The sequence below is a fragment of the Cinclus cinclus genome, chromosome 8 (genome assembly GCF_963662255.1).
Source record: "Cinclus cinclus chromosome 8, bCinCin1.1, whole genome shotgun sequence".
Lineage (NCBI taxonomy): Eukaryota > Metazoa > Chordata > Aves > Passeriformes > Cinclidae > Cinclus > Cinclus cinclus.
In genome coordinates this window covers 21,734,389-21,760,891 of record NC_085053.1, presented here as the reverse complement: position 1 = coordinate 21,760,891, position 26,503 = coordinate 21,734,389, and the positions used below count along the sequence as shown (strand labels likewise).

The following is a 26,503-nucleotide window of genomic DNA, read 5'->3' as shown; positions in this document are numbered from 1 at the left end:
TTGCAGCAGAATATGTTCAGGTGAGGTGTTAGATGCAGAGACAGGCTTTCAAGCCATACAAATAACCAAAACAGATTGTAGGGATACACTGGATAATGCTGGTGTGCTAATCTGGTTTCAAATACAGCGTCCCAAAAATATTCCAGTGGAGGTATGTATAGCTGCATAATGAATTCCAGTCTGCTGATAACAAGCTCATTTTTCTGATACTTCATGAGACATTTTAGGATTAATTTTTGGACCTCTGCAGGTTGAAGATCACTGCACGAATAGGTGAAGGGGGGGAGCATTGCTTAGTTGACTTTTAAAGACATCTCTTGGAAGACGGTAGAGTTAAATGTTTTTAAATCTCTGGAAAAGGTGCTTAACTATGCAATGTATGAAGATTTTTTCCCCCCATACAAATGTTCTGCTTGTATTGTGTAATTTATTGTAGGACACTAGGATAGAAGAATGACAGTGTTTTAGTCTTGGCCTTGCAGAGGTTACCTGGAGAGGAACAGCACAATAATTCTCTTCCAGATCTAAAGACAAAGCCCAAAACAGCTGGGCAACATTTTGTCCATAACTCCTTGCTTTATTTTAACTCAGTTTAACAGACTAAATCATAGAGAGAACTCCAGGAAAACACTGTGAACATGTAAAGAGGATATAAGTCCCAACTACAGCAAATCATTAGATCACAGGACTAAAGATCAGTTTTGTTTGGTTGATTTTTTGGCTTTTTCTTTGTTTTGTTTTGGTTTTATGTAAACCAAGACCAAACTATTGGAATATATATTATTTTTGCAGTTTATTTTATGTGTATAAGAGTTGTTTTAAACTGGATTGTGTTCAGTGACTTTTCTGCATTGATGTTTCTTGATACTTTCTCAATCAGAGAAAGTGCTGAAAATGTTAAACCAGTGACATGAAAACCATTGCAGACAATGTACACTTTACAAACTATAATGCAGGTGGTGTACATATGCTGAAAAGTGCTGAGTGAACATGTCTTTGTCATGTCCTAGTTACGGACAAATAAATGTAGAGTTTGATCATATTGTCCTGGTCTTGATGTAAAGGGATTTGGAAACAATCCAGATGCAGGGCGAGGCAGAGGTATGAGCTGTCCCTCAGTCTTGGCAGGTTGTCTTTAGGGGAAGTACCTATAATTGGAATGTACCTCCCTTCCCAGTTTGTAGTGCTGGTCTTGTAGAACCCAGGCAATGGTATTAAGGGGAAGAATTACTCCAGTACTGGTTAGGAGAATAGTCTCTTGTTTCTGAATGTCCTCTGTTTTGTTGACTTTCAATTCTCCTTCCTCTTTGCAAATGACATGCCTTCTACTTGCTTATCCTTCATCTGGAATGCAGATCTGTACTTCTCTCTACTTGATTTGTAGTCTCTCTTGCCTTGACACAAATATTTTATAAATAATCTGGTTGCATTTGAGGCTGTTTTCCAAAGGAAATGTGTTTTTCTCCACTCCAGACAGAATATATTTAAATGTAAATATGCTATAGTAGCAATAATAACCCTGGCAAAATACTGGTTTATAAAATACCCTTTGTGGGAAATACCTATCCTTTTTTTTTTTTAAGGTACTGGAGAATTACTTACTTAACTTTTGCTTAGGCTCCATCCTCATTTCTGGAAGACAGGTAGGCAGGAGGTGTGTAGCATACAGTGAGGATAAGCCAGTAATTACATATTTGCAATTCTTTCCTGATGATGGAGAACATTATCGTGGTGTGTGTGCTACTGTGCAGTAGAAGTGACTTTGTTCCTTAAGGCTTTGGGCAGACTGCACAGATGGGCTCTTCACTGCCCTTTCACTCATTCTGTCATGAGAGTTTGGGGATGAGAGTGGTACCTTGAAGGCATCCATGACAAGGTGCTGTGCTGAGTAAGCTGGGCAGAACAGAGCCTTAACTTACTTGCAAAAGGTCTGTAGATCAAAGTGCAGTACAAAACAGATGTTTGATTTTGTTCCTTAAAAGAGCTAAAAAGACCTTTGGATTTGATTATAATAGTAGAATACTTTCTCTAGATTTAAAATACCTTATTTAATATAATGCCAGAGCTGTTTGAAAGTTCAGAGCGTTGTTCACATTTAAAACCTAATACTATTTAAAATGTATTTCTTTGGTTTGTATCAGTAGTGTCAATAGATGCACTTGTTTAAGAGAGGTGTACAATCCCTGAAACCCTACTCCCTTCAGCAGTGTAGAGCAGTAAACAGGTTTTAATATTTCAGGTAAATACCATAGTTCTCTAACATAAACAGTACTAAAGACAGTTAAAGGGGCATTGGAGGGAAGTGGAATCTTAACAGGCACAGGAGAGAGGCATAAGGGATGACAGAATTGCCAATGGCTGCACATTATGAAACACCCAGGAATAATTTGTGGTAGGCATAATATCTGGAAAGTCTGTGCTCTCCTATTTTGTGCTTATGAGAAGTTGAGCCTTTTAGATTTTGCATGTTTTAAATGGCTTTATCTTGGTATTCTTGCTGCTTTGAGGAGTAAACTCATGAAAACCCTGTGGAAGGGTTCATTTTTGATGTATCACACTTGCTGGCTGAGGTCCAGAGACTTATCGTCTTACACAGGCTTCTGTACAGGTTCCCCAGATGCTGCCTTTTCCAAAATGTGCTTTGGGCTTTTGAGTTAAGTACAGCTTGCTTCCAAAGACTAGTTTGCTGGATTTTGTGTGGTAACCTTGCTTGCAGAAACTTGAATCAACAGAAGCTTGAAGGGCGGGAATCATTCAATCAATAGCATTTCTAGAGGTGGTATTTTTGTCAGTGGTGTTTTCTTGTTCCATGAAGAATCTTTCCTACAGTCCTAGAAGTCACTTTTCTCTGTTACATGGTTGTTACTCTTGTATGCCCCTGTATCTTTAATTGCTGTCACAAAGGAAAAAAAAAATCATCTCCTTACCCTCTTCACTGTAGATCTCAGTATCTATTCATGAGACCAGACTGCTAAGTATGTGGCTTTGCTCAGTATTGGTTTTGTGGGGTTATGTGTTTGTCCAGAAGTTTTGAAGGAGGTAAGACTGGGTCAGCATGACCTTGGAGAAGTGGAAAGTAAGCATGTGAAGGGACAGGTTGTTTGTGAAGCATAGCTGTCTGAGATACCAGTGGAAGGACTGTCAGTAGAAAAAGCATTAGGACACAGATGTGTCTGTATGGACCTTTCTTAACTTATTTTCAGTTTGTCATCTGGTTTGCATAAATGGTCAGGTATGTAACCATTGGTATGGGTGGAGTCCCCCCACCCGTAGCCTGTTACTCTGGAAGAACTTTTGGCCAGGCTTCTGGCACGTTTTCATCTTGGAATACAGATTTGTACAGCAGTGTTCCATCTAGAATACAAAACAGTTTTGATGACTCTGCAAAATAGATTCATTTGCTTTAAACTTGAAAAGCAAGGTGTTAATTTCTTGGTAATAGCTGTTTTTCACTAAAACGTTTAATATCTGTATCTGGGAAGATTTTAGTTCAGTACATGATTAACATTTTAATCCATCATTTAGTGTTCTAAAATGGGCTCATATTTTTGTAATTCTAGAAAACCTGTTATGAGTGATGCTCTGTATTTTTAGTTACTAGATTTTTTTTTTCAGCAGTCAGATACCATTTAAACAATGTTTCTTGCAATATTTTTACTTAGTAGGGCTGTCCTTTACATTTGTGCAGCCATTTTGGAGGGCTGGTTGTGGGATATAATGGGAAAAAATAAGTAGTAATGGCATATCTGGGATATAGTTCTTCTGGTTCCTGGTACCTCAGGTGTGTGAGCTCCACCAGTTGTACGTGCTATTCCAGAACATCTGCGTTTGTCCTCTCCAAAGGGAGCTGGTTTTCAGTTGTGCAGACAGGGTGAAGGTGTGTCTAGACAACTGTATTAATGGAAGTGAAAACAAAGGGAAAGTAAGTTTGTTTTATAGATGCTTTATGTAGGTGAACTGGAAGTGAGTGATCTCAACTTGTGAAGATGTGGCTCACCAGTTGTTATGACAACTGTTGAGAGAGTTATGCTGCATTTGTGTCTTTTACAGTGAGGCCTCATATTGCATGGAAGATTGAAGCAGAATTTGTAATTATGTCATAAATGAGATTCACTGGCACAGGTTGCCCAGAGAAGTTGTGGATGCCCCATCACTGGAAGTGAGCAACCTGGTCAAGTGGAAGGAGTCTCTTCCTGTGGCAGGAGACTGTAACTAGATGCTCTTTAAGTCTGTGTGCCCCAATATTATTATCTTAATAAAATGTTAATGATAGTAAGACCAAGCCATGCTCTGTTTGCGTTTTTTTGTTTGTTTGTTTTCTGGAAAGCAGAATAGTGAAATTTCATGTGAGGCTTTTTGAGATCCTTAAGGAAATCAGTAGCATGCTTTTGACTCTTCCTGAGTTGGACCCCAGGCTGTGGCTCCCTATTTCTGTAAATGTATTGGGTCAATTGGAGGTTAATAGAAAGAGATATTTTAGTGAATGTATATTGTATTAATTCCTTATCATAAAGTAACATACAACTATTCAGTGACACTACTTCAAAAAGTAGCTAAGTGGAAAGTGGTCTGTTTTGAATGTTTGGGCATATCTGTTTGATTAAATAACTTTAAAAGAGCTTCACAGAAAGAAAACTGATGAGGAAAGTAAATTCTGTTCTGCTTTCTGCATCCATTAAATTGTTCACTAATGCTTCTGAATGCTTTTGCAGCCCAGCTGACATCTGATCTTTAGGAATATTACTGAAATCCTCATTGGCTTGGCTGGTTAGAAAAACAAATCTTTACATCTTTAAAGTAAACATGTTTTATTTATAGTAATAGCTAGAAATGCAGTGTACTGAAATTGTGGCAGGGATAGACAGGTGTTGTCCTTATGACCTTTTACAGCTGCTATTAACTGGATTGATAAATGTGTAATGAAGGGTAACAGTTTACTTTTATGCTGGTTTTATACTAGAGGCTCCACATCTTTGTGATTTGCTGTTGCAGGAAAGGAGAAACTGAGTTAGAGGCTGTTAATAGAATTCTTGGTAGACAGCGGTGCTGAAGGGACCTGGGGACGTTTGCAGGGTACAGTGAAGCAGAAAAAGCACCCAGTAAAATGTGTCCATTTCAGAAATGTGCACTGCAGTAGGTAATGTGAACAAAGGTTGGGAGCCCTAGTTCCAGGTATTCCCAGAGGTGCTGGAACAGCATGTCATGGCACAGCAGGCAGTCTGGAATTCAGGGGAGACTTCCAGCAGTAAATGCTTCCTGTTGCTTTTTACAGCCTTGTAGGCCAAGGCAGGAGATGGAAGAAGAAATAATAGGAAAAATGCACAACTGCTAAGGCTTATCTGTTGTGTTTCTTAGGACTTGTGAAATAATCTTGATCCATTTCCAGTGAAAAATTTCATAGCTCAGTGGCTCTGATTATATTTAGCTCATCTCTCTAGGCTCGTGTTCTGGTCAGTGTAGGTCTTTACATATTGAACACCTTTGTGGTTCCCACTGCTAGGTATATCTGAAAAGCTCAGCTTGAGAGTCAAAGCTTTAGAAATCCTGGTTTAGAGATTTAAGTCGGATCAAGGCGATGTTAGGAGTAAAAATGAAAGTAAGCAGAAGTCTGCAAACAGCCAGGCAACTGCATTCAACTGTGGTGCAGCAAGAACTTCATGGAAGGGGTATTGGAGAATGGAGGTTTGTCTCTGACTGCTGATGTTTCTTACTGTGGTCTGTGATCTTTAAATTGAATGTGCTTGTATGTTTCTTGTGTTTTCATGCCAGTTTTTAGTATTTGTTTAGACAAATACACTACAAAATCTGGTATGTAAAAGAATGCCTGACAATTCTGACTCAGTGATAAATACCACTTCAACTTGCATGTAAAATGATACAGTGAAGGATATTTAGTTGTGAAACTTAAGCACTTAACAAGGGAGAAATACCTTTGCAGCAACAAAAACTTGAGGAAATAGGTTGCTATGAAGTAACAGTTAAGATATTTTTAATGTTACAAGTAAAAAGTCATAATATAATTTGTTAACAGTTCTAATTAACCTTTAAAAATAAGCGGAAGCCAGGTATTAATACAGAGTTTAATTCTTTATCATATTTAGATTACTTGCCAAAGACTTATTCATTCTGATGGGTGAAATAATATTTTGGGATAGTTGACAGACAAGCTTATTTTTTTCTACACCAAAGCTCATTAAAGCAGATTTCATTGTTCTGAAAGGAGGTGTGCCTGTAGAAAACATTTAATTTAGTGGTATTACTATTATTTTCTCTTTTTCTGATTTGTATTACCTGAAATAATGTGCATTTTAATTCATTTAAAAGGAAAGCAGTAATTAATTAGATTTGCACTGACAAACACTTCTGTTTGCTTTTTTTCTGGAATTGGGAGTGGCTAGTGATGATCTTTGTCCTCGTGTTTTCCATAGTGAAGCAGAGATCAGTTCAATTGAACTGTAAATGCAATATTAGAAGAGCTGAGTAGTTGTCAAAGGTCATTTCAGTTCTGTGTAGTAATAGGGGAAAAAATAGTTGTTAGATATTAGGAATGCAGAGTTTTGGCACTGTATAAATGGGCCATGCTCCCAAATCTTGAACATTTGATGCCATTTTGGTGACAATTTACCTGAAGTATAGGGTAAAGGCTAATAAGGATGATTAGATGTGTTCAGAAGGCTTCCATGGGTACTTTAGTTTGGAAGAGGCATGACTTGATGAGTCCATGAGTATCATGCAAAACTGAATAGAATGTGGTTGGGCACTTTGGTAGCACAAGAAAATATCCAGTTGAATTGGGGCTGGTATTTTTTAATAGCTACAAATTGACTTCTACATAAAGCACATGTAAACTGTGCCCACTCTCATTTGGGAGGCAAGAATGTATAAATGTCTGAAAACAAAGCAATGGAACAGATTTGCATAGAACTCTGACTGGTATTAAATTGTAATACAGACTCTGATTTAAAAGTCTGAGAAAGTACCCTGGGAGTCCTGGTGCTATTTGTTCTTGGTCTTGCACCTTTTTTCTCAATAATTTAATGTAGATTGCCATCAGAGAGGGTAATGGAGAGACTTTGGGTCTTGCCTGTTAGGGTTTTGTGATGTTGTCAGTAGAGTGGTAGGTTATGGTAGGTTGCAGATGTGCTGTTGGACAGTGTGTGTGAGAAGGGGGCATATGGGCTAATTCTGGAGACCAAAGGGTTTCAGTGCAAGTATAACATACAGCACTTCATCTAACTTCATCTAAGGTTTTTGCTTTAGCAAAAAGTATTGCATTTAAATGTGGCATCTGTTCTCCTTTTTGTGCTGAGAGGTGCCCAGGAAGGCAATGACTGAAGAGTTGTGTATGTCCCTTCTGAATTTTGGAGTCAGGTCTAGGTGTTGTCCAAGATTGTCTACATGCATGTTAGGCACTGTTTAAGGAGCTGCCCCTGTTAACAGTGATGCCGATACTAACAGTGATACCAGAATAGCAGCTTAGGAGATCAAAATCTCTACAAGATTGTCTATAAATTGGTGGTGGGAGTTTTACAGCATGCTTCACCTTTGCTTTGATAGTGCTAAAATATAAAGGGAAGACTTGCAGCAACACAAACTGTTGATGTGCTTTTACCTTGCTTTTTCCAAAGGTACTGGGAACCTATTTGGTAAATAGAACCTGGGTGTTGTACTTCTGTGGTGTTTTTATTTTTATTTTGTATTCAGGCCTCGTTCTTACTTCAAAACTGTAGTTCTGTGGTGTTCATGTATTTAATTACCTTAAATCCAGAGAACAGTTCTCTGGGGGCTTTCTTTAGGTCCATTTTTCACATTACTGTGAACCATTCTCAAGGTCAATCAGTCAACTTCTTAAATTTTTTAACTTCTATCAATAGCTTGACATAACTTAATTGCTATACAGTTCATTCTGAAAAGCATCTTTATTCAGAAGGTAATGAATCTTGTTTAAATATAGTCAACTGCCTTGACTTTGTCTCCATCTTATCTTCTACTTACTGCTCAAACATTTGGTAGTACACTTAGAAGGTCCCATCTGAAGGAGTTTTGTACCTGTACAGAGCTCAGTAGGATGGGAAGTCTGTTCTGTCTGCAGCAGGTGTTCCATTATGTCCATTATGCACGCTGGAAAATTACCCTTTAATATAAAAACATGTTTTTATAGATTAGAAATTGAGTTGTTTGCAATGTGTGATGCTCAGATTGTAGCTCAGGGTAGGGTGCTCAGAAAGCTCCTAGGTCAGAACTGTGTGTGGCCATGACCACTCTGGTTTTTGCTCATCTTGGCTGATAGTTTATATGCATTGTAAGGCTGCTTGTTCTTACTTTGTCTGCAGAAATGTGATGGTGGCTCAGAGCTTAGGTGTTAAAGTGTTTCCATCTTTCCAAACTCCTCTATACCACAGTAACATCTAGAAAAGAATGACATAACCTAGACAATGAAAACCAAAACTGATCAAAGAATGGAACCATATCCAAGCAAAGAAAACAATCTCTGATAAGTCAAATATAAAAGCATAATAAAGCACACTTAAAAAGGCATCCTGTGAAACAGCTGATGGCATCAAAACAGTAATCAAACTTCTGTTTCAGGATCACTAAACTATCTATTTGCTTCTGGTTAGGTAGGATGGTTCAAGAAAAAAGAGGTCATAGCAGAATACCTCAGGTTTTGGTGGTGATGTGATATTTTCTATGGAGAAGTAAATGGAATACCATCTGTATTTCTGTCATCCTCCTCTTGAGAGGAGTCTGGCTGTACTGGAACAGGTGAGGAGTGGTGTGGGCATGTAGAGATGAGGCATTTGGAATGGCCAGGCCTACCTGCAGCCCAGAGTCTCATTATTTTAGCAGCAGGTTTTAAAATTGCTGTGAAGTGTGGAATCACTTTCATCAGCTGCATGCAGTTTGTCCAGTCTTCCCTTTATTCTGATTGTTTTTGTTGCCCTTTTGTGGACTAAATCTGGGAAGTGATCATTTACAAGTAAAAACGCCCTTTTCAGGGACTCCTTTTAAATTCGATTATTTTGGGTTTTGTGTTGATCAGAGATCAACTAGCTTTTGGCACTTGCACTGTAGTTGCTCAGTTTTTCTTTCTGTTCTTCTCTTTAGTCATACTTTGTCATGTTTATGCCACTTGTATTGATGGAGTTGTGTTTGGTTTTTTACAGTGACGACAGTTCCTGTCTCACCTCTTTGATGGAAGAGGACTATGACCCAGAAGTGAAGTCTTTACTGTAGAACAAGAAGCTCTTGTGGATTATTTGTGTCCCTTTAAAAGCAGCACCCAGTCTACAAAAAATAGAGTAGAAGAGATTATTTTTGGACTTGTTTTTTTTTTGTTTTTGTGACCTATGTTTCAGCATGTAAATGGTGAAAAACAGGGAGAACATTTGTGCCTGCTTCTGAGCTTTATATCAAGTAGTGCTTAGCTCTGTGGAGCATTAGCCAAGTTACGTGGAGACTACAGTATATCCTAACATTCATTTTTTAAAATATTTTACCTTTTTTTAGCAGATGTATGTGATAAAAATGAAAATTATATTTTAAGAGCACTTGGGCAGATGCTTCTCGTTTAGATCTCAGCATTTAGGGCAAACATTTTTATGTAACATCATTTTTCTAGAGTGTTTAGGTTGATCTGCTGCAGATCATGAACTGTCCAGCAGCCTTGAGTGTATCTGTTCAGTATTAACCATGATGTTGCTCTGAATGTTGTCATGCACACTTGACAAATCTTTTTGTAATGTAAAGGCTGATTTCTGTGCTACCACGACCAGAGGAAATTTAATGAGGTGAACGTGGGCGTGGCCTTTTTAAATATAAATTACCTTCTTAGGTATCTTTTTTTTTGTAGTGAGAGTGCAGAGAGAGGGTAAAATGAGCAGCTGAGGGGGTGAAGGGCACAGTTGGCACGAAGTGCGGCCTCTCGTGCTCTGCTTTGAGACGCACTGTTGCCTCAAGGCTGGCCTTCCAGAATTCTGGAGAAGGAAGGAACCCAGAGGTCACTGAAGCACACAAACTGAGGACATTGGACTGCAGAGGCCAAACTCAGGGTAAGTGATCATATGTATTTACTACTTTGATTATAGTGTGTTGACTTGTTTCTAGATAAATTAGTTGAAAAACAAAGCAAAAATGTTAAATTGGAGAACCACAAAAAAGGGTGGAATTCACTTATATGGAGCAATAGTGAAATGTTCATCATTTTGAGCAGTAGAAATTGCTGTGATACATTGGAAAGAGCATAGGAGTGCAGGAGATGGCATGTGGTTGTCAACCTCGTGGGTGTGTTAATTGTAAACAGGAAGTAACTGGGAATGTTGAAGTTCTTACCTGTTTCAGTCAGAGTAACAAAGCAGGAGAAGAAACATGCTCAAGTATAATACAAAAAACTTCAGCACTTTCCCCCTCCTATTTGTATAGGCCAAACTTTGAGATAAATAGTGTTATTGTTTCAGTTTGAATAAGGTGACAGGGAATGTTCTTTTCACTTACAGAGCCTGGCCATGAGGTTTGATGCCTCATTTTATTGAAGGGAGACACTGGACCTAAATGGCGCAGCATGACTTTGTTCCTGCCTGGCTTAACTTCTCAACACCACAGTCCACCAAGGTAACAGTAATATAGATCAGCTCCTTTCACAGCTCTGAGCACGGGTAAGATCAGTGTGTTGAGTTCTCTGTGATTCTGTGGGAGACAGGTGGATTTGTGTGCCATTCTGATCAGATCCAGGCTTGTTGACATTGCTGGCTAATCAATGCAGTTACGGATGCCGTATTGAAAACTCATACAGGAATGTGGGGGTTTTCAATTAGGCGAATGTCACTGCTGGCCTGACAGACTCCTGAAGAGTCCAGATGAGTGCTTCATTACATGACTTTTTACTTTATGCAGTCCCCTGCAGCCACCTTTGAGAAACATGGAGAGCATCTTCCACGGGGAGAGGGCCGCTTTGGCGTGAGCCGCAGGAGACACAACTCTTCTGATGGATTTTTCAATAATGGGCCCCTCCGAACTGCGGGAGGTAAGAAGGATCAGCATGCAGCCTGAGGGCAAACGTTTTGAAATATTCCACAGAACTAAGAATTCAGCAGAATAGAAACATTTTCCCAAACTGTAACTTTTCAAAACATCATATGAGGAAGTTGTACTACTCTCTTCCCCTGTGCATTGTGCTCAGGCCTTAAGAGGTTTTCCTAGTAGTTGTATGTGCATTGTGTAGCTTGATTTGCTTTTTGATATAATCACACAATACTTAATAAGTTCAGATCAGCAGTTATTTAGTGAACACTGGCTGAAAAACAAGAAATGCAACCTGCTATTTCCAGTGTTCTGCATACTGTGTTGATTATTTTTATTTGTATATCTCCTTTTGTTTAGACTGCTGGCATCAGCCATCCCTTCTCCGCCATGATTCTGTAGATTCTGGTGTTTCTAAAGGAGCTCATGTTGGGCTTTCTGGCAGTCAGGCTGGCTGGCATGGTCCCTCACGGGGCCATGATGGTGTGAACCAGCGTGGAGGAGGAGGAACTGGAGTTCATCGCCACTGGAATGGCAACTTCCATTCTCGGAAAAGTTCCGCCTTTCAAGAAAAGCTGCCTGTTGAATCCAGGGAAGACAAGAAAGAAGATAAAGAGCATTTGCAGTTTGAGGAGGAAGACTTTGTAAGTGTACAGCTTCTCATTAGAAGTGGAAGGTGTTAAAGTGGCTTTTCAGATCTTCTTTGTGTTAGCATTGATAGGTGGTGAGTTGCATTCCATTCTATGTTTGAGACACAAAATATTTAACAAAATTATTGTGGCACTGATAGGATGCTGATCAGTACCCGGAGCCCTCAGAACTTGAAGATGTGTTGGATTATGGGGTTTGGCTCATATGTTTTGCCAAATGGTTATTGGGAGCTGAAGGCATTGTAGCATTCAAGCCAGTTCTTCAGTGAAACCCATAAGGTGACAGGGGAAGAGTAGTTGTATGGACTTTGTGGCTTTGCTTACAAAGCCTTTTTTTTTTTTTTTTTTTTTTTTTTCTCCTAGAAATACATCTGTTCAGCTTATCTTTAGTCTGCCTGCTTCAGTCTTCCTGTCTCCTTCACTCTGATACGTGTTGGTGGTTGTGGTAACCTTCCCAAGCTCGTTCATGACATGCTCAGACCTTTGCAACCATCTGCCTTGAATCTTCTGCCTTGAACAGTATTATCAGAGTTGTTTTCCTCTCTCTCTCTGTTAATCTGTGAATCAGGGTTTCTTGAGCCGTTTCTTCCATCAGAATCTCCAGTTTACCAGCCTTCTTCTTATTCAGCATTTTGATTCACATGGTATTATCAGTACGATAGTCTCTTACATCCTGGCTCTATTTTTACTGGAATAGCTTTAGTTTTTCAAACTTTATCAAGCAGTACTTGGACTTAGAGTTTTCATCTTTACCATGTGCCTTTCTTAATGCTAATGCTTTGAGAGATGTGCAGCTTTTCTGCTTTCTCTTTTCTATTGAATTCCATTTCTCCTGACCCCTGAAGAGTGTTATATAATCGGACTATGCGTTTTTCTTTCTGCATCTATTTCTTGCTGTCTCTAGGCTCTTGACCAGTGTAATGAGGACAATATCCTCTGTAAGGTTCTGGTAACTCTGTCCCTTCCTCTAATGTAATTCCTCTGTCTTCATCTTCAGTGGTAAAGCCTTTGCTGCCTCCTGTAATGAGAGCGTCTGGTGATACTGTGCACACTTGCATGTATCATTGTCATGAGGTTTTTGCTCTCTTACTCAGCATTTGTCTCTGGAAGGCTGTTCACAGCTGAAATTGTTGTGGCACTTTGATGGCTTCTGCTCAGGAATTTACGAGTCAGAGTGAAGTACGTGAATACCCACAGCTGCTTTAGGCCAAAATCCAGAGCCTACACTTACATTGCCACAGGAGGCAGTTTGATTTAAGCTGCTGGTGTTTTTCAGTGAAGGGCCTGGGAGGTGACTGCATGCTCTTGTTCAGCTGCTGCTGCTTGGAGCAGGAGCCTGTATCACAGGGTGATTAACAGCTGAAGAGTGGGGATAAAGCTTGTGTGTGGATTTCTACTACCTGATTTCTCAAGAATACTGTAATTCAGGCTATGAGCCTGTTTTTTGACTGTCAGAAGTCTGTCGAAATCTAGAAATATTGCAATGATTGCAACTGTGCAATCTCTTGTTGTCTATCTTAGTCTAAATCTTTCTTCCACATACTTCCTTCTCTTCTTCAGTGCCTTGATGAGTGCCTTTCCCAGCTACGTGGCTGTTTCTTCTCTAATTACTTCCTTCATTTTTAAGATGATAATACCACACGCTGGCTAGCAGCAAGCTGTGTTTAGTAACTCCTGTACTGTCTTTGCCATAGTGCTCAAACTGCTGTATGCTGTGGTTAAGTGTGTAACTGTTAGGCCTGTGTGGCTGACAGCTTTTTTCCTGAAAAGTCTGCAAAGCAGGCTATTACTCTAAGTGTGGGCACCCATGCTGTAAAACTGACCTGTAGCTAACAATTGGAGCACTTAAACGGAGGAGTTTCTGGAGACTGAGGCAGGAATTTATGCTATGGTGTCACATTTTTTCCTTACTCTTAGAGAACAGAAATACCTACTATTTCAGATGCTCACTATTAGAGAGTTATGCTGTCACCATAGTAACTGACATATGAGGAATTCATTAAAAAGAGGAAAAAGATGGCTGTATTTTGAACTGAGATTATCTGGGACAGGGGAAGAGGGATAGCTAATCAGGAACACTTGTCATTGAATACTTAGATTTTCTTCACTCTGCTTTGAGCTTGGACATGTCTGTAGTTGTTCCATCAAGTTGAATTCTGAAACTGAATCCCGTGTAAGTCTGCAGAGAGCATTGAGTCTATGTGCACTCTTGACCTAAAAAGTGGACTGAGGTTTGATACAAATTTAAATGTATATTTTCTTTGTCAATAAGTATTTTCCTTTACATTATGAATCTAGTATTGCTTTAGAGTGTTTTTTAATTGGCTTATGCATAATTATTGCATTAAAATATCTATGAAATGAGGATAGATTCTTCATATACTGATGATGTGGATTCGGTTTTATTTTTTGAGCTGCTGGTCAAATACCTAATTTTTTAATACATGTACTGGTTGGTAAAATCTACTTAATTACAGTAGAAGATAGAGGAGTTATCCTGAACCCTCTGGTAGTTCCACTGGAAATACAGCAGAAACCAGGGAGAAGGCAAACTTGATTTTTAGATGTCTTGTGGCAAAGCACTCTCTTCCACTTCAGGTGCTGTTCAGAGAAATCTACCCATACTCTGGGTTCCTGAATGCTAATACTGATGAATTTTTGTTATATGTGATATAGCAATATATTAATTTACATTGTCTTTTTACAGCCATCTTTGAATCCAGAAGGTGGAAGACAAAACAACCAGAACAAACCTTTAGGGACACCTTCTGGAGTATGGGGTAGGTGAAGGTCACTGTACACAATGCTGATGGTGGAGCAGAAGGCTGTAACTGGTGTTTAAGTGCTGGGTTTTTCACTCAAAAATATTTTAAAGATTTAAGTGAAGTAGACAGTTTGCTGTTTTCTGTCTTTTGTTGTTTTCCTCCTACAGTCTTCCCTAATCTCTTGGCCTTTTTGTCTGTTTGAAACTGTGCTTGTCTTGTCATAAAAAAACAGCCAGTGGCAGTAATGTCACTGTTTTGTGTTCTCTTCCTGTCGTTCTGCAGTTACAATTAAACCTAGACATCACTTGAAGGGCAGAGTAGATTGGAGTGAACTAGACATTAGGTCCTGACTTGGGATCTTCATAGTGGAAATACAGCAAAGCTGTCATAGTTCTGTGGTTTGAGTTCAGTTGGTTTTCTTAAACTCAGAACAGCCTTGCTTTTGAACCTGATGTACTCTGTGAATCTATGCTTTAAAAAAAAAATGAAACAAGGTACCAGTTCTAGCACTTAAACACAGATTTATTAATGTCTAGTTGAATTAGTTGGATTAGATACTTTAAATAGTACAAATACAAAAGAAACTCAAAACCACTTCTTGCAATACTGTTGGCCTATATTCTTTTTGCATGTTTTTCAGGTAGCTGTTGTTCTGCTCAAAACTTAATGTTTATGGATCTTCTATCTGTTTATTCTATTGGGTTTTTTTTTAATTGTTACGCTTCTGGAAACGTGCTTATTTGGCCTAAGAAGCATTAACTGTGCTTGTTTGTAAAAGCAATGTGTCTTTGAGGTATAAGTTATGTAAATATATTTGCTGTCTTAGTGAACTAACAAAGCTGATCAATGTTGCTCAAGAAAATGCTCATACCTGTTCTGAATTTTGTAGAATGGTGCAAGGCTGTTGATGTCACTGTAGGTTTTTCCTTTCAGCATCAGGGGAGCTGTTGTGTTTAAATTAGAAAAGATGGTATTTAGATATCCACATCCTGTATCTTCTCTCAGAGCTGAAATGAAAGAGCAGCTAATGGTCTCAGAATCAGATGTGCAGTGTCTAAGATGCAGAGGGAGGAACTGAAGCAGTGTACTGAAGCTGTTCTGAAACTGAACATCTGTATTTCAGAATCTCTTGTTTTGTTTTTACAGAAAACCCCCCTAGTGCCAAGCAACCTACCAAGATGCTGGTCATCAAAAAGGTTTCAAAAGAGGATCCTTCCGCCGCCTTCTCAGCTGCATTTACATCACCTGTTTCTCACCTGGCAAATGGCAACAAAGCCACCACCATTGTCCCAAGTGTCTACAAAAATCTGGTTCCTAAACCTGCAGCTCCTCCTTCCAAGGTACAGGGAGTTCCAACCAAATTAGTGAACTGCACATCAAAGGAATCAACTCCCTAACAAGTAGCAGGAGGTGGAATCCAGTAGTTTCTGGGCAGTGGCTTTTACAGTAGAGGTCTCTTTACTACTAAAGTTGTTCTCTGTTAAAATGCCTTTTGGGTTTGTCCATAGGGAGAACTAACCTCTGCCTACACTGTGGTCTATTTGAATGGGTGTGTCCTCGTGCATTAGACAAATCCTTATCTTAATAAGACAAAACGAGCACTGCTGGAGAAGGTGGAATGTGTGCTGCTATGTGCTTGAACTGTTCACATGACTACCTTGAAAAATCTTTATTGGGTTACAATACTTTGATGTGTCCAGAACAATTGAGGCTGAGATCAGATTAGATTGTAACATCCTGTAATTCAGGTGTAATTTAGTTGAGCCTTAAGAACAATCTGGAAAAGCCATGGGGTTTGTGCTACAGTTCTTTCACTGAAGGAAATACAGTAGTGCTAAAAAAAAAGTTGGTTTTTTTGATTTTTTTCCTTAGTTCTAGGCTTAATCTTGCCCATTTTTACAGAGAACTGACATGTATAGATGCCTTAGAAATTTTGAAGAATTGATGATGAAAGTATTTTAAAAGCTAAAAAACGAGTTAGGTTATTCTTTAAAGAGATGTCCAAATACTTTGAGTTCTAAAATATATTAATTACTAATGCTGGCTGCAACATTCCGACAAAATCTTCCTTATGATTACAGTAGATAATTCTTACACACTTCAAAGATAAAAGCAAAATAAGAGACTCGCAGCTTCTTTTTGTAAGACAGCAAGTTTAGAGCTTTTTTCCCTTTTGTAAATTTTTGTTAATTCAGGTTAAATTTCTGATACAGAAAAAATTGTGGTTAAAATGATTCTCAGATAATCTTGTCTATACACTTAATTTGTCAGCTCATCTACTTCTTGGTAAGATGGGATAAATTGACTCATTAGAGAGATTATTTATAAGGAGTTTTTCATTCCACACACAGTTTTCAATCCATATATGCTCTTGTTTAGAATGGGTAAACAAATTTCAGCTTCTAATGAGTGGGAAGCCTCCTGTGGCTTTTATTTTTACTTTTACAGCTTGACTGATACTTGTGTAGATATAGTCTGACCTGAGTAGTTTGGATGTTCTGTGTGTTCTTTGAAACAAAATGCCAGAGGTACAGTTTCTGACCAGACTGTTAGGTTGTCTCTGGCTTCAAAGTAAACAGAATTTTTGTGAGCCACAATGCATACAGCTCCTCTGTGTTACTGGCAGTCATATGTGGAGATCGTTTCTGAGGTCTGAAAGTTAATGCTGTACCAATGTAGAGACTGAGAGTTAAAAATGGACTTCAGAAAGTTATGGCAATGTGTGTTGTTACTGCTGGTCATGATATACCCGTTGTTTGACACTGTAGAATTCAGGCATAAAAATTGTTTGGTTAATGTAGCAGCTCCAGAAGCAAGTACAACTTGCTGTGCAATTACTGTTGCATTTGTTGTAGCTACTTCTGAAGCCCATGGACAGAGGTTTGTCTTTAATTCAGTCAAGGAGAGCTGCTCTTGAAGCTTTTCCTAACCATTTTCTGAAATTAGACTACATAGGTTTTGATTCTTCAGATAAAAAGAATACATTATTCAGTGCTCATAGCTGGAATAAAGCTGACTATGATCTGAAGGTTCAGCATCCATCAAAAATAATGGTAGGGTTTGGGGGTTTTTTTTAGCTTGTTTTAAACATGTTTCATAGGTCATTTGCATTCCAGATTGTTTATCTGTATTTAAATCAGAGATTATGGCAATATGTCGTGGTACCTGCCCAAGTTCCTTTTAAGTTTTTACTTCACTGAATGCAGTAGGCCAGGATTACACCTAGATTTATTCCTGAAATATTGTAGTATTGATGACAAAGGAAATGTTCTTGGCTAGTGGAAAAGCTATTAATTTTTTATATGTAGCCTAAGAGATCAGTCACCTTAAGCAGGCTATAAATATGTACTTAGTGATTTAGCTGCTAATTTCTGAGTGTTTAGGCACTGACAGTGGTGCTGTGATTACTGGGACAGTGTGATATTCCTCGGTGGTGGGGATTGCAGGAGGAAGACTTACCTGCTGATGTCATCAACAGTGCTTTTGTTAATGAACGGTGACCATTAGCAAAGCCAAAAGGTGGGGTATCAGAATGTCCTTAGCCAGAAAAGCTGTGTACATTGATGCCTTTTTAAAGTCACAGCCTTAAAGCAGCTGTGGTAGCATGCATTAGCCTGAAGACTTCTAGAAAGTTATCTGGGAATTGCATTGCATAAAGTAGTAGAGGAGTCAAAACATTCCTTTCCACAAAGTCAGCAGTATTGGAAAGCTGTCACAGGAAAACTGAATGAAAAATGGTTTTGTTAAGTTGAACCAAGTAGTAGTTCAGAAAGGAAGAGAGTTGGTGGCAGCGAAACAAGTGTGTTCTTTCTGGCTAATTGAGATAACTAATAGCTCACAGTCAGGCAATCCCTGAAGGTCACACTCAGCCACCCAGGGAAAGCAATAGGGGTCTGTCTTTGCATCTGTCTGAGCTGCCTCTTTGTGGAAGCTTGGGGAACAGCCCTGGGCAGCTGAGAGCTGAGAATGGAGCAGTGCAACCCTGGAGAGAAACTTCTTGTCAGAGTCATACTGCACCCTAATTTTAGTACAGGCAATAAATATTGTGAAGATCAGGATATTTCTGAGAATTGAAGGGGACTTTTTTAATATGTGCTATGGATGCCATAGAATCTATTTGATAGTGTGGGATGCTCATTTTTAAGTTAGAGTGGAAGAGGAAAACTTGTACAATGTATTTTTTTAAAAAATCATAGAAGAACCCAGTAGACAGTGGCAACATACTGAAATAGTGTCTCTGTTCTCATTGCTGGCAGATTGCAAGATCTGTTGCATCTCAGATTTAACTGAATCCCATTTGTGCTTTAATTGTTTTCCTAGTGACTTGAAGCTGGCTTCAGAAGTCCAGTGGGTGAAAAGAACCAGTATGTTTTAATGTTCTGACAGTGTCTTGCTTGTGCTAGTTGGTGCAAGTTTCTTTTTAGGATTGTTTTTGTAAAGACTCTCACTTCAGTGTTTGTCCCTGACTGATACGAGAGCTTCAAGAACAACATTCCAAGTAATAAAAACTTATCTTGAAGTCTTTGCTCTTCAGCCAAATGGCCAGTGTATTAAAAGGGATACTGCAGAGAGTTATCTAGGCCAAAACAGCAAGTGATCCTGCACTGTAATAAACTGGCTGCTTTTGCTTCTTTTTCTTGTTCTTGTTGCTGAACTGATGCAATGATGGACACTTTCAGAGCCATTTCCAGAGAGGAAATAATTAATTTTCGTTCTCACTCTAAACAAAATTATTGCATTATGATCTTCCTCACACAGGGAAACTTCCTGTCGAGTGATTGGAAGCCTTTCTTTATGGCATGTAGTGTTCCCCTAAGAAATGTCATTTTAATTAGGATTTTTTTTTTTTATTTCCCATCTGTGGGTAGCTGTAAGATGAATTGCATTACACAGTTGTGATTCCAATTAATGAAGGACAGTGCTGGATTTTCTCTGTGAGCTATAAATGGTGTTTTCCTAAAGGGTGGTGCCCATGAACCAGAGGTGTGTGTGATTTGGGGAAACAGAAGATGCCAGGGGAAAAATTATGGGTGTTAAAATAAACCTGTTGAGGTTGTTCTTGGAGAGGGAAGAAGAAAATCATACAACAGCCAGCATTATGTTGCTTATTTATTTCAATACTTGCAAGCAACCCCTTCTCACATCTTACCATTTACTGCCTTGTATTTTGTGTTCTCTTCAATACAGCCAAGCCCATGGAAAGCCAACAGAAGTGAACATAAACCAGGCTCGCTGTCCTCCACCCGTGACTCTGCCTTTACCAGTCCAGTGTCTGTAACCAAACCAGCGGTACTGGCAAGTGGCTCAGTCCTCACCTCTCCCAAAGAGGTAAGGGTTTGGCTTAGGGATAGGGTGGGAGCTTCTGTCACTATCACCTACTGGAGCATAAATATAAGGCCCTCTCTGCACATGGTACCTAACCTTTGCACCCTTGAGGGATGACTCACTTGTATATTCTTAGCACATTGTGCCTCATCAATGATATACCAGAAGAAATAAAAATGGCATTTGTGTAGCTATAAAGCCATTGGTGTTTGTTTAACTGTATTAGAGTTTCCTTCCAGTAAAAAAAAAGTACTAATGCTTGAAATGGTGTTGTGTAACAAGACGTGCGTCAGCTTGATGTTATGGGAGTGCAGATACCAAGAACTGATGTGACTACGTAGGCAAATTGATTCCCATGATGTTTTTCAGTATAGGAAAGGAAGGGGAAGGAAGGTGATCTGCCTAATTTCCTTTCTCTAGAACAACAGCACAAGCACTCTGAGGGGGTTGAAGGAGTTTAACATGTGTACATTTGACTTTTCATCTATAGTATCTGTTTTTAATTTTGGCATTGGAAGGAAATATCTGCTGAAATGGAAACTGACTTGACCCTAGTTTTGGTCTGAACTGTAGAGGGAACCTTAAAAGACAATTCTCTTAATATTTCAGCAATAATTGTGACAGAGCACAAGAAAAAAAAGATCAAAAAATAGAACAGACTGTGATAAATTCCTGGCCAATGCAGCTGCTCTTTACAGGTTCGATTTGACGATCTTGGAAGTCTTTTCCAACCTTAATGATTTTGTGATTCTATAAATGATGATTCACAACATCTGAAATTAGCTTGTTTTAACTGTAGAATTGGAGGATTTTTCTAGTTGTGCACTTGTTCAGTTATAGACATTACCTCTAAAATTAAGCTTCATCATCTTTATTATTCTCTGCTTTGTAGACATTACTTTGCATCAACCTGCACTTTTCTGCCTTAGCCACAGCTGAGTATACAAGCAGTCATTAAAGGCAGTAGTTAATAAACAGGCACTTGTGACTTTTACAAATACATCTTACACTCTGTTCCTTTCCTTTACCTTGCTTTTCTCTCTCTTTACACCAAGTTCTTTGTGCTGCTGACAGAATTCCTTTTGTAACGCACAGCACAATATGGGCAGTGTAAAGGCTTTTGCCTCAGTAGACTGGAGAGAGGCATTCACTTTGTATCATAAAGGAGTAATGCAAGTGTTTCCTTCACCTGCCCCTAAGAAGGTCTTCTATGAAACTCTAGTCAGGGAAGATGTTGGGTATCAACCTGAGAGCTAAACATGAAGGGGTTAAAAATTCCTTCCAGCTAAACTGGACACTTGTAATACATTTTTCTTTGAATCTGTTGGAGATGTACGGTATGAAAAGACAGGTCTGTGGCCAGCAGATAGTACTGCAGTCCTGGTTCTCCAGGACTACTACACATAGTCTCTGGCTTTTTGTTTCTGAAAGGGGGCTAATTCCTGCAGAAGTGGTGAAAATAGTACCTTTATTCATAAGAGACCACAGCGTGTTGAAAACTAAAAGGGTGCCAACTAGCACTGACCCTGTCCCCACAAGCCAGTCTAAGACAACCAAGCTACAATACAGCCTGAGTTCTTAAAATAAATTCAGGATTACTTTTCTGTGAGAGTAGCCATCCATGTTACATAGACATCTGAGCAAATCTCATGTGATGCATAGTGCTCTCAAACACCCCAAAAAAAAGCAACACCAAAAGACTGAGATGTCTTGATGTTTCATTCAAAGGGCTAGGCTTACTTTAGAAGAGATGCCAGTTTACTATTTTAGTGCTGAAGAAGAATGTTTTGTAAAACATAACCCTTCTACAGAAAGTTATGCATAAAACCTGAATTGAGGTGAAATTAATTCCCTTTCAGAAATCTGCTGTTTCTAAACTTTAACTGTAACTGTTTTCCCCTAATGTGTAGAAATTAAGTTTTAGTACCTCTGTAGTTTATTAGAGATCAAAACAGCCACTAGCAAAGAGTTCAAGTTGAGTGTTTCAGATTACCAGAAGACATCTAATTTTAGTCTCCTTTGTTCATTGTTACCTTCTGTCACTGCTGTCAAACTAATAGTTATGTTGAGAGCTTAATTTCACTCTTGTGTCAGCTTTTTATCCTGATAGTTGCTGTCACTCATTAGGTCTGCTACAACTGCTGATTTGTTTCTTACTGTGTTGAATTAGGCAAAGTCTGTAAGGTCTGCCTGAGAAATTACTTCCAGGCTGCACTTATTTCCTTGCAGGCATTTTTTCACACCAGTGTTTAACATGCAACAGCCATTAGAAATATAGGCAGCAGGTGCTGCCTTGTTTTTGGTCTAATTCCCTTGATCTTTGCTCATAGCACTGAGTGTGATAAAAATTTTTAGCACAGGAGATTAATGTTGAAGAGCCTGAATTTGCAACCTTCCCCCACAGGTTAAAAAAGTATGTGGAGAGAAAAACACTACAAACTTCAGGAAATTTTACTGGTTTAATATTGCTTCTTTTTTTTGTGTGTGTGTTTTTTTTGTTGTTGTTGTTTTTTTGTTTTGGTTTGGTTTTTGGGTTTTTTGGGGTTTTTTTTGTTCATCATAGTGTGTACATGGAGAGAAAGAGTAGTTTTGCATGCAAGATTCTGGTGTCAGTTATCCATAATAATGATTCAATTCCTCATTGTTTTAGAGTAGCCAGACATGAACTCCAACAGGAAGTTAAGATACCGGGAACTTTCCCATAACATGTTCTTAGATTCCTTTTGTGTGCCCAGTCTAAACACGGAACAGATAAAATTGAAAGCTCACCTTCGTTAGCTGTGCTCTTATTGCAGGATCATGGCCAGGTACTGCCAGTGGGCCTAGTTCACAGACTCCAGCTTATTCAGAAAGCTAAAACATTGTGGAGGAGCACAGGAAGTTTCCTTGTGTTCATGCATTGAGCTGAGCAGATTTCCTACAGGCTCCAGGGCTGTCCATGTCTGGCTCCACACTGAACCATCTGGGCTGAGTGTACAGAGCCAGCACCTGGCAGCATTCTCTCCAGGGGAGGATTCCAAGGCTGTGGCTGCCTGTTCCGCACCCGGTTGTGGTTAGTTAAGGATGTGACCACTCCCTGAAAGGAGATTACCTCCCCATAGCTTAATTTCAGGGTAGAGTCTGTCAGGATGACTTAAAATGCAAATTTGAACTCAGTCTGATCTGCTTCATTTGCTGATTTTTGTAGGGCAGGAATCCTGCATGAAGTTTTTTGCCCTAATACTCTGTTGTCAGCATCAGCTTGCTTGAGAAAGTTACGTTACAAAGGGACAAAATAGACATATTCATGGTCATGTGAATTGATTCCTAGGGGAAGAAAAGGAGTTGATGATAATAATAGATGGGAAAAGTGAATGTGCAATACCCATTAGTGTTTTGATGGAAATTTGACATTAGGTTGGGGTTTTTTGAGGGGTTACAAGCCACCCAAAGAACTGATGAGTGTTTGAAAGGTGTAAGCACAGCCACTGAAGAGGCCTCGGATTCTCAGCAGTGCAGTTTGATTTCTGTGTTCTCCCTCCCTGTGCAGAGTCCTTCCAGCACCACCCCTCCCATCGAGATCTGCTCCTCGCGCCTGACGAAGCTGATGCGCCGGACCACTGATAAAAAGAGTGAATTCCTGAAGGCACTGAAGGATGATAGAAATGGGGAGATAACAGAAAACAGGGAATGTGACAAGCTGGATGATGTAAGATCACTGTCCTTGCTGTGTATATGATCATTATTATTGAAGGAGTTGGGGCTGAAAAAGCCCTGAGCAGTGTATGTAATTCAGGCTCTGGAAGAGGAAGGGAATGAAATACAAGTGGGTAAGTAATAAATTAGGTGGAAGGGTCACAGATGTTGAAGGTAATGTAGATTTTTTGCAAGGATTCTCTAACAGAGGAACAGTATAATATTTTAACATCTTAAGTTGCTTTCCAACTTTCATGTCAAACTGCATTCACAGAAAAGTAGAATTTTGTGCTTGTGAAAGGTTCAGCAATGTGGCTTAAGCCTCAGAGGCTCAGACCAGACCCCCAAATGCATAGATCTGTGCCTTAATGTCTATGTAGTGTGTCCTTAGGAGCATTTAATTCTCACTGTTTTCTTGCTGTCACTGTGAGCAGCTCTTGATGGCTTTGCAATGCCAGCACTCACTCCCTTGGCACAATAGCACAGGCCACCAAACGTCCTTTGTCCTGTGTTGTCCTGTCACAGCCAGGTACACATTGCTGCAGCTTCTGTAAAAAACACTGGCTCAAGGTGAAAGGCTTGGCTGGACTTTCAAAGGCAGAAGCTTGGACTTGGAACTGTGCTGTTGGCATGGTCTGTGCAAGCACACTTTGATGGTTTTATTTTACTTTAGATGGAGAGCAACAGCACACCAGAACCAAAGGAAAACTGGGAAGAAAACTGCCATCAGAATGGCCTTTCTCTCCCTTTGCCGGAGGAGGGGGAAAACCTCTCCCATTCATTGGAAGCAGAACACAGGTGAGTAAATGGCAGAATAAAGTGTCTGGAGTAAATGAGGGTGAGTCCTTGGCCTGTGTGAGGAGAAGGAAATTATTTTGAGGAAAACTCTCGGAGAAGCAGCAGTAGCTGTGTGTGTATGGAGAAGGAGGTGTGTGGGCTTTGTGACTAGTGCTGGACTGGGTGAGGTCGTATTGAAAGTAAAACAAGGCACCAATGACAGGTGAGCCAAGGCTTTCCAAGGTCTGTAATTAAATTCCAGTGCTTCTTTAATGCCGCATCCCCATGTATTAATGCTGCCTAGAGATACTTATCTGCCCATCCTGGGAGTCAGCATGAACCAAGGGTGATTCTGGTTAATTTGCAAGCAGATGTCCTAAATGTAATGGTTTGAAGGCACACACCACACTTTGTTTGCACTTAGAATACTCCTGTGCTGCTTTACATGCTGTAAAAGTGGAGGAGAATTAAGAAAATATTTACCTGGTATCTCAGGCTGTATCTCACATCAGTGAATAAGCAGTGTGAGCACCTGGTGCAAGCAGATAGTAGGGTTTAGGAGATTCTGAGCTGTGATACTGGTTTGGTTGCCTCATGTCCTCATTCAGTGTCCTTGAGTTAGAATTTCAAATCCCTGCCTTCCACCAGGCTGGTTATGTACCCATTGTACAGGGCTGCTGATGGTTAAATATTTGTAAAAGACATTGAAAAATGGTGGGTAAACACAAAGGACTGTTGAAGTGATCTGTGATAGAGAAGATTCCCTGGTGAATTTGGAGTTACTTACTACAAAACCTTATTTTTCATGGACAAAGTGTTCCTTCCTTTTACCACTGTTCCCTTGCTTTAGTTCCCTTGCTTTAGTTCCCATGGCCCTTTTATTTTCTCCACAATCAGGTTATTGAAAGAAATGGGATGGCAGGAATATCCTGAAAATGATGAAAACTACCTTCCCCTCACGGAGGATGAGCTCAAAGAGTTCCAGATTAAATCAGAGCAGGTATGTTTACAGCTCTTCCTACTTGTGACTGCTCTTCTCCCTCTCCTTTCTCAAGGGCTTGTTCTCAAGGGTATTCAAAAGGACCACGCATTTAAGCAAGACTGTAGTAGAATGGATGAATCTTCATTATCCGTGTGTGTGGCATTGATTTCAGAGGGTTGGTGATGGTTACTCTCCACAGTTCTGCTCGTTTTAAAACTTACTTTCATTCCTACAGCGAAGAAGAAATGGATTTGGGAAGAATGGATTTCTTCAGGGCCGTGGCTCCAGCCTGTTGTTCCACTGGGGAAGCACTTTTAAGACAAAGATTGAGGACTCAGACACAGAAACAAGTAGCAGCGAAACGTCAGATGACGATGCCTGAAACTGGGCACAATAAAATTAAAATAAATAAAACCAACCCAATAAACTCAGTTCATAGTTCAACATGTGTTTGGGGTTGTATAAACTAAACAGAGTTTATTCTGTCTCCTGTCTGTTCAGTTTTTTCTTTTGTTGTTGATACTTCATGCACAAGGGAAATAATTGTATCCCAAAGAAGAGAGAAATTGGCTTCTTTAGCTTTTTCTTTTGGTTTTGCCCTAATGCTTACTAGAAGTTTGTGCAGCTAGCAAATTTTGACAAAAATCCCTTGTGGGGCAGTGCACAAGTTCAGTCGTGTGAGCAGGACACAAGTGGCTGACTGATCTCTGCAACAACAAGCTTCTAACAGTGCCGCCGCATTGCCCAGCGCGCGGTAACGGTGTGCTAAAACAATCATTGTCGATGACAAAATGGCTTTTGAAGTTCTAATTATGTTAAATTAATGCTAATAACATGAATATTTTATTTTATTTTATTTTTTTTGGCGGCTCGGGGAGCTTCATCACTTAACCAGGCGTTTGTGGTTTTCTTTTTTTTTTTTTTTTTGGGTACAGCTGTAAAATATTTGGATATAGGAATTGTTTGTGTTCTTCTTCTTGCAGCCTTGATATTCAGGGTGGATTGTAAAATATAAATTTTTTGTGAGATTTCAAAGATTAAGATTATTTTGATAACATTATTTACAGATTTTAAAAAGTGACTATCACATTGAGTCTGTATGAGGGGGAAAAACTACTGCATCAAAAATAACTAACTTGGAATAAATATTTTGCATCAGTTTGCCAATTCTAATTGTCTTTCTTATGTAAGGAGAGCTTTCCTCTAAGGGACCTGCAACTTTGGGGGTTCAGTAGCACTGGGGATAAACAGTTTCTTCTCCCGCTCTATTTTTCCACTTGGCAAACATTGCTGTAGTGCTCAGACTGCAG

At 39.4% G+C, this 26,503-nt stretch overlaps 1 protein-coding gene across 1 annotated transcript in view; it reads left to right on the top strand.

The window, feature by feature from the left end:
* The window catches only part of GPBP1L1 (GC-rich promoter binding protein 1 like 1), a 30,937-nt gene extending 5,300 nt beyond the window's left edge, over nt 1-25,637 (top strand). The window contains exons 2-12 of the mRNA XM_062497911.1: nt 9,168-10,052; nt 10,497-10,611; nt 10,894-11,023; nt 11,380-11,663; nt 14,377-14,449; nt 15,581-15,774; nt 19,622-19,762; nt 23,289-23,447; nt 24,108-24,232; nt 25,109-25,211; nt 25,429-25,637. Coding sequence (XP_062353895.1) covers nt 10,552-10,611; nt 10,894-11,023; nt 11,380-11,663; nt 14,377-14,449; nt 15,581-15,774; nt 19,622-19,762; nt 23,289-23,447; nt 24,108-24,232; nt 25,109-25,211; nt 25,429-25,575 — 1,416 coding nt within the window. The 5' untranslated portion in view covers nt 9,168-10,052; nt 10,497-10,551 and the 3' untranslated portion in view covers nt 25,576-25,637. The remainder of the gene's footprint in view (nt 1-9,167; nt 10,053-10,496; nt 10,612-10,893; nt 11,024-11,379; nt 11,664-14,376; nt 14,450-15,580; nt 15,775-19,621; nt 19,763-23,288; nt 23,448-24,107; nt 24,233-25,108; nt 25,212-25,428) is intronic.
* The last annotated feature ends 866 nt before the right edge of the window (nt 25,638-26,503 follow it).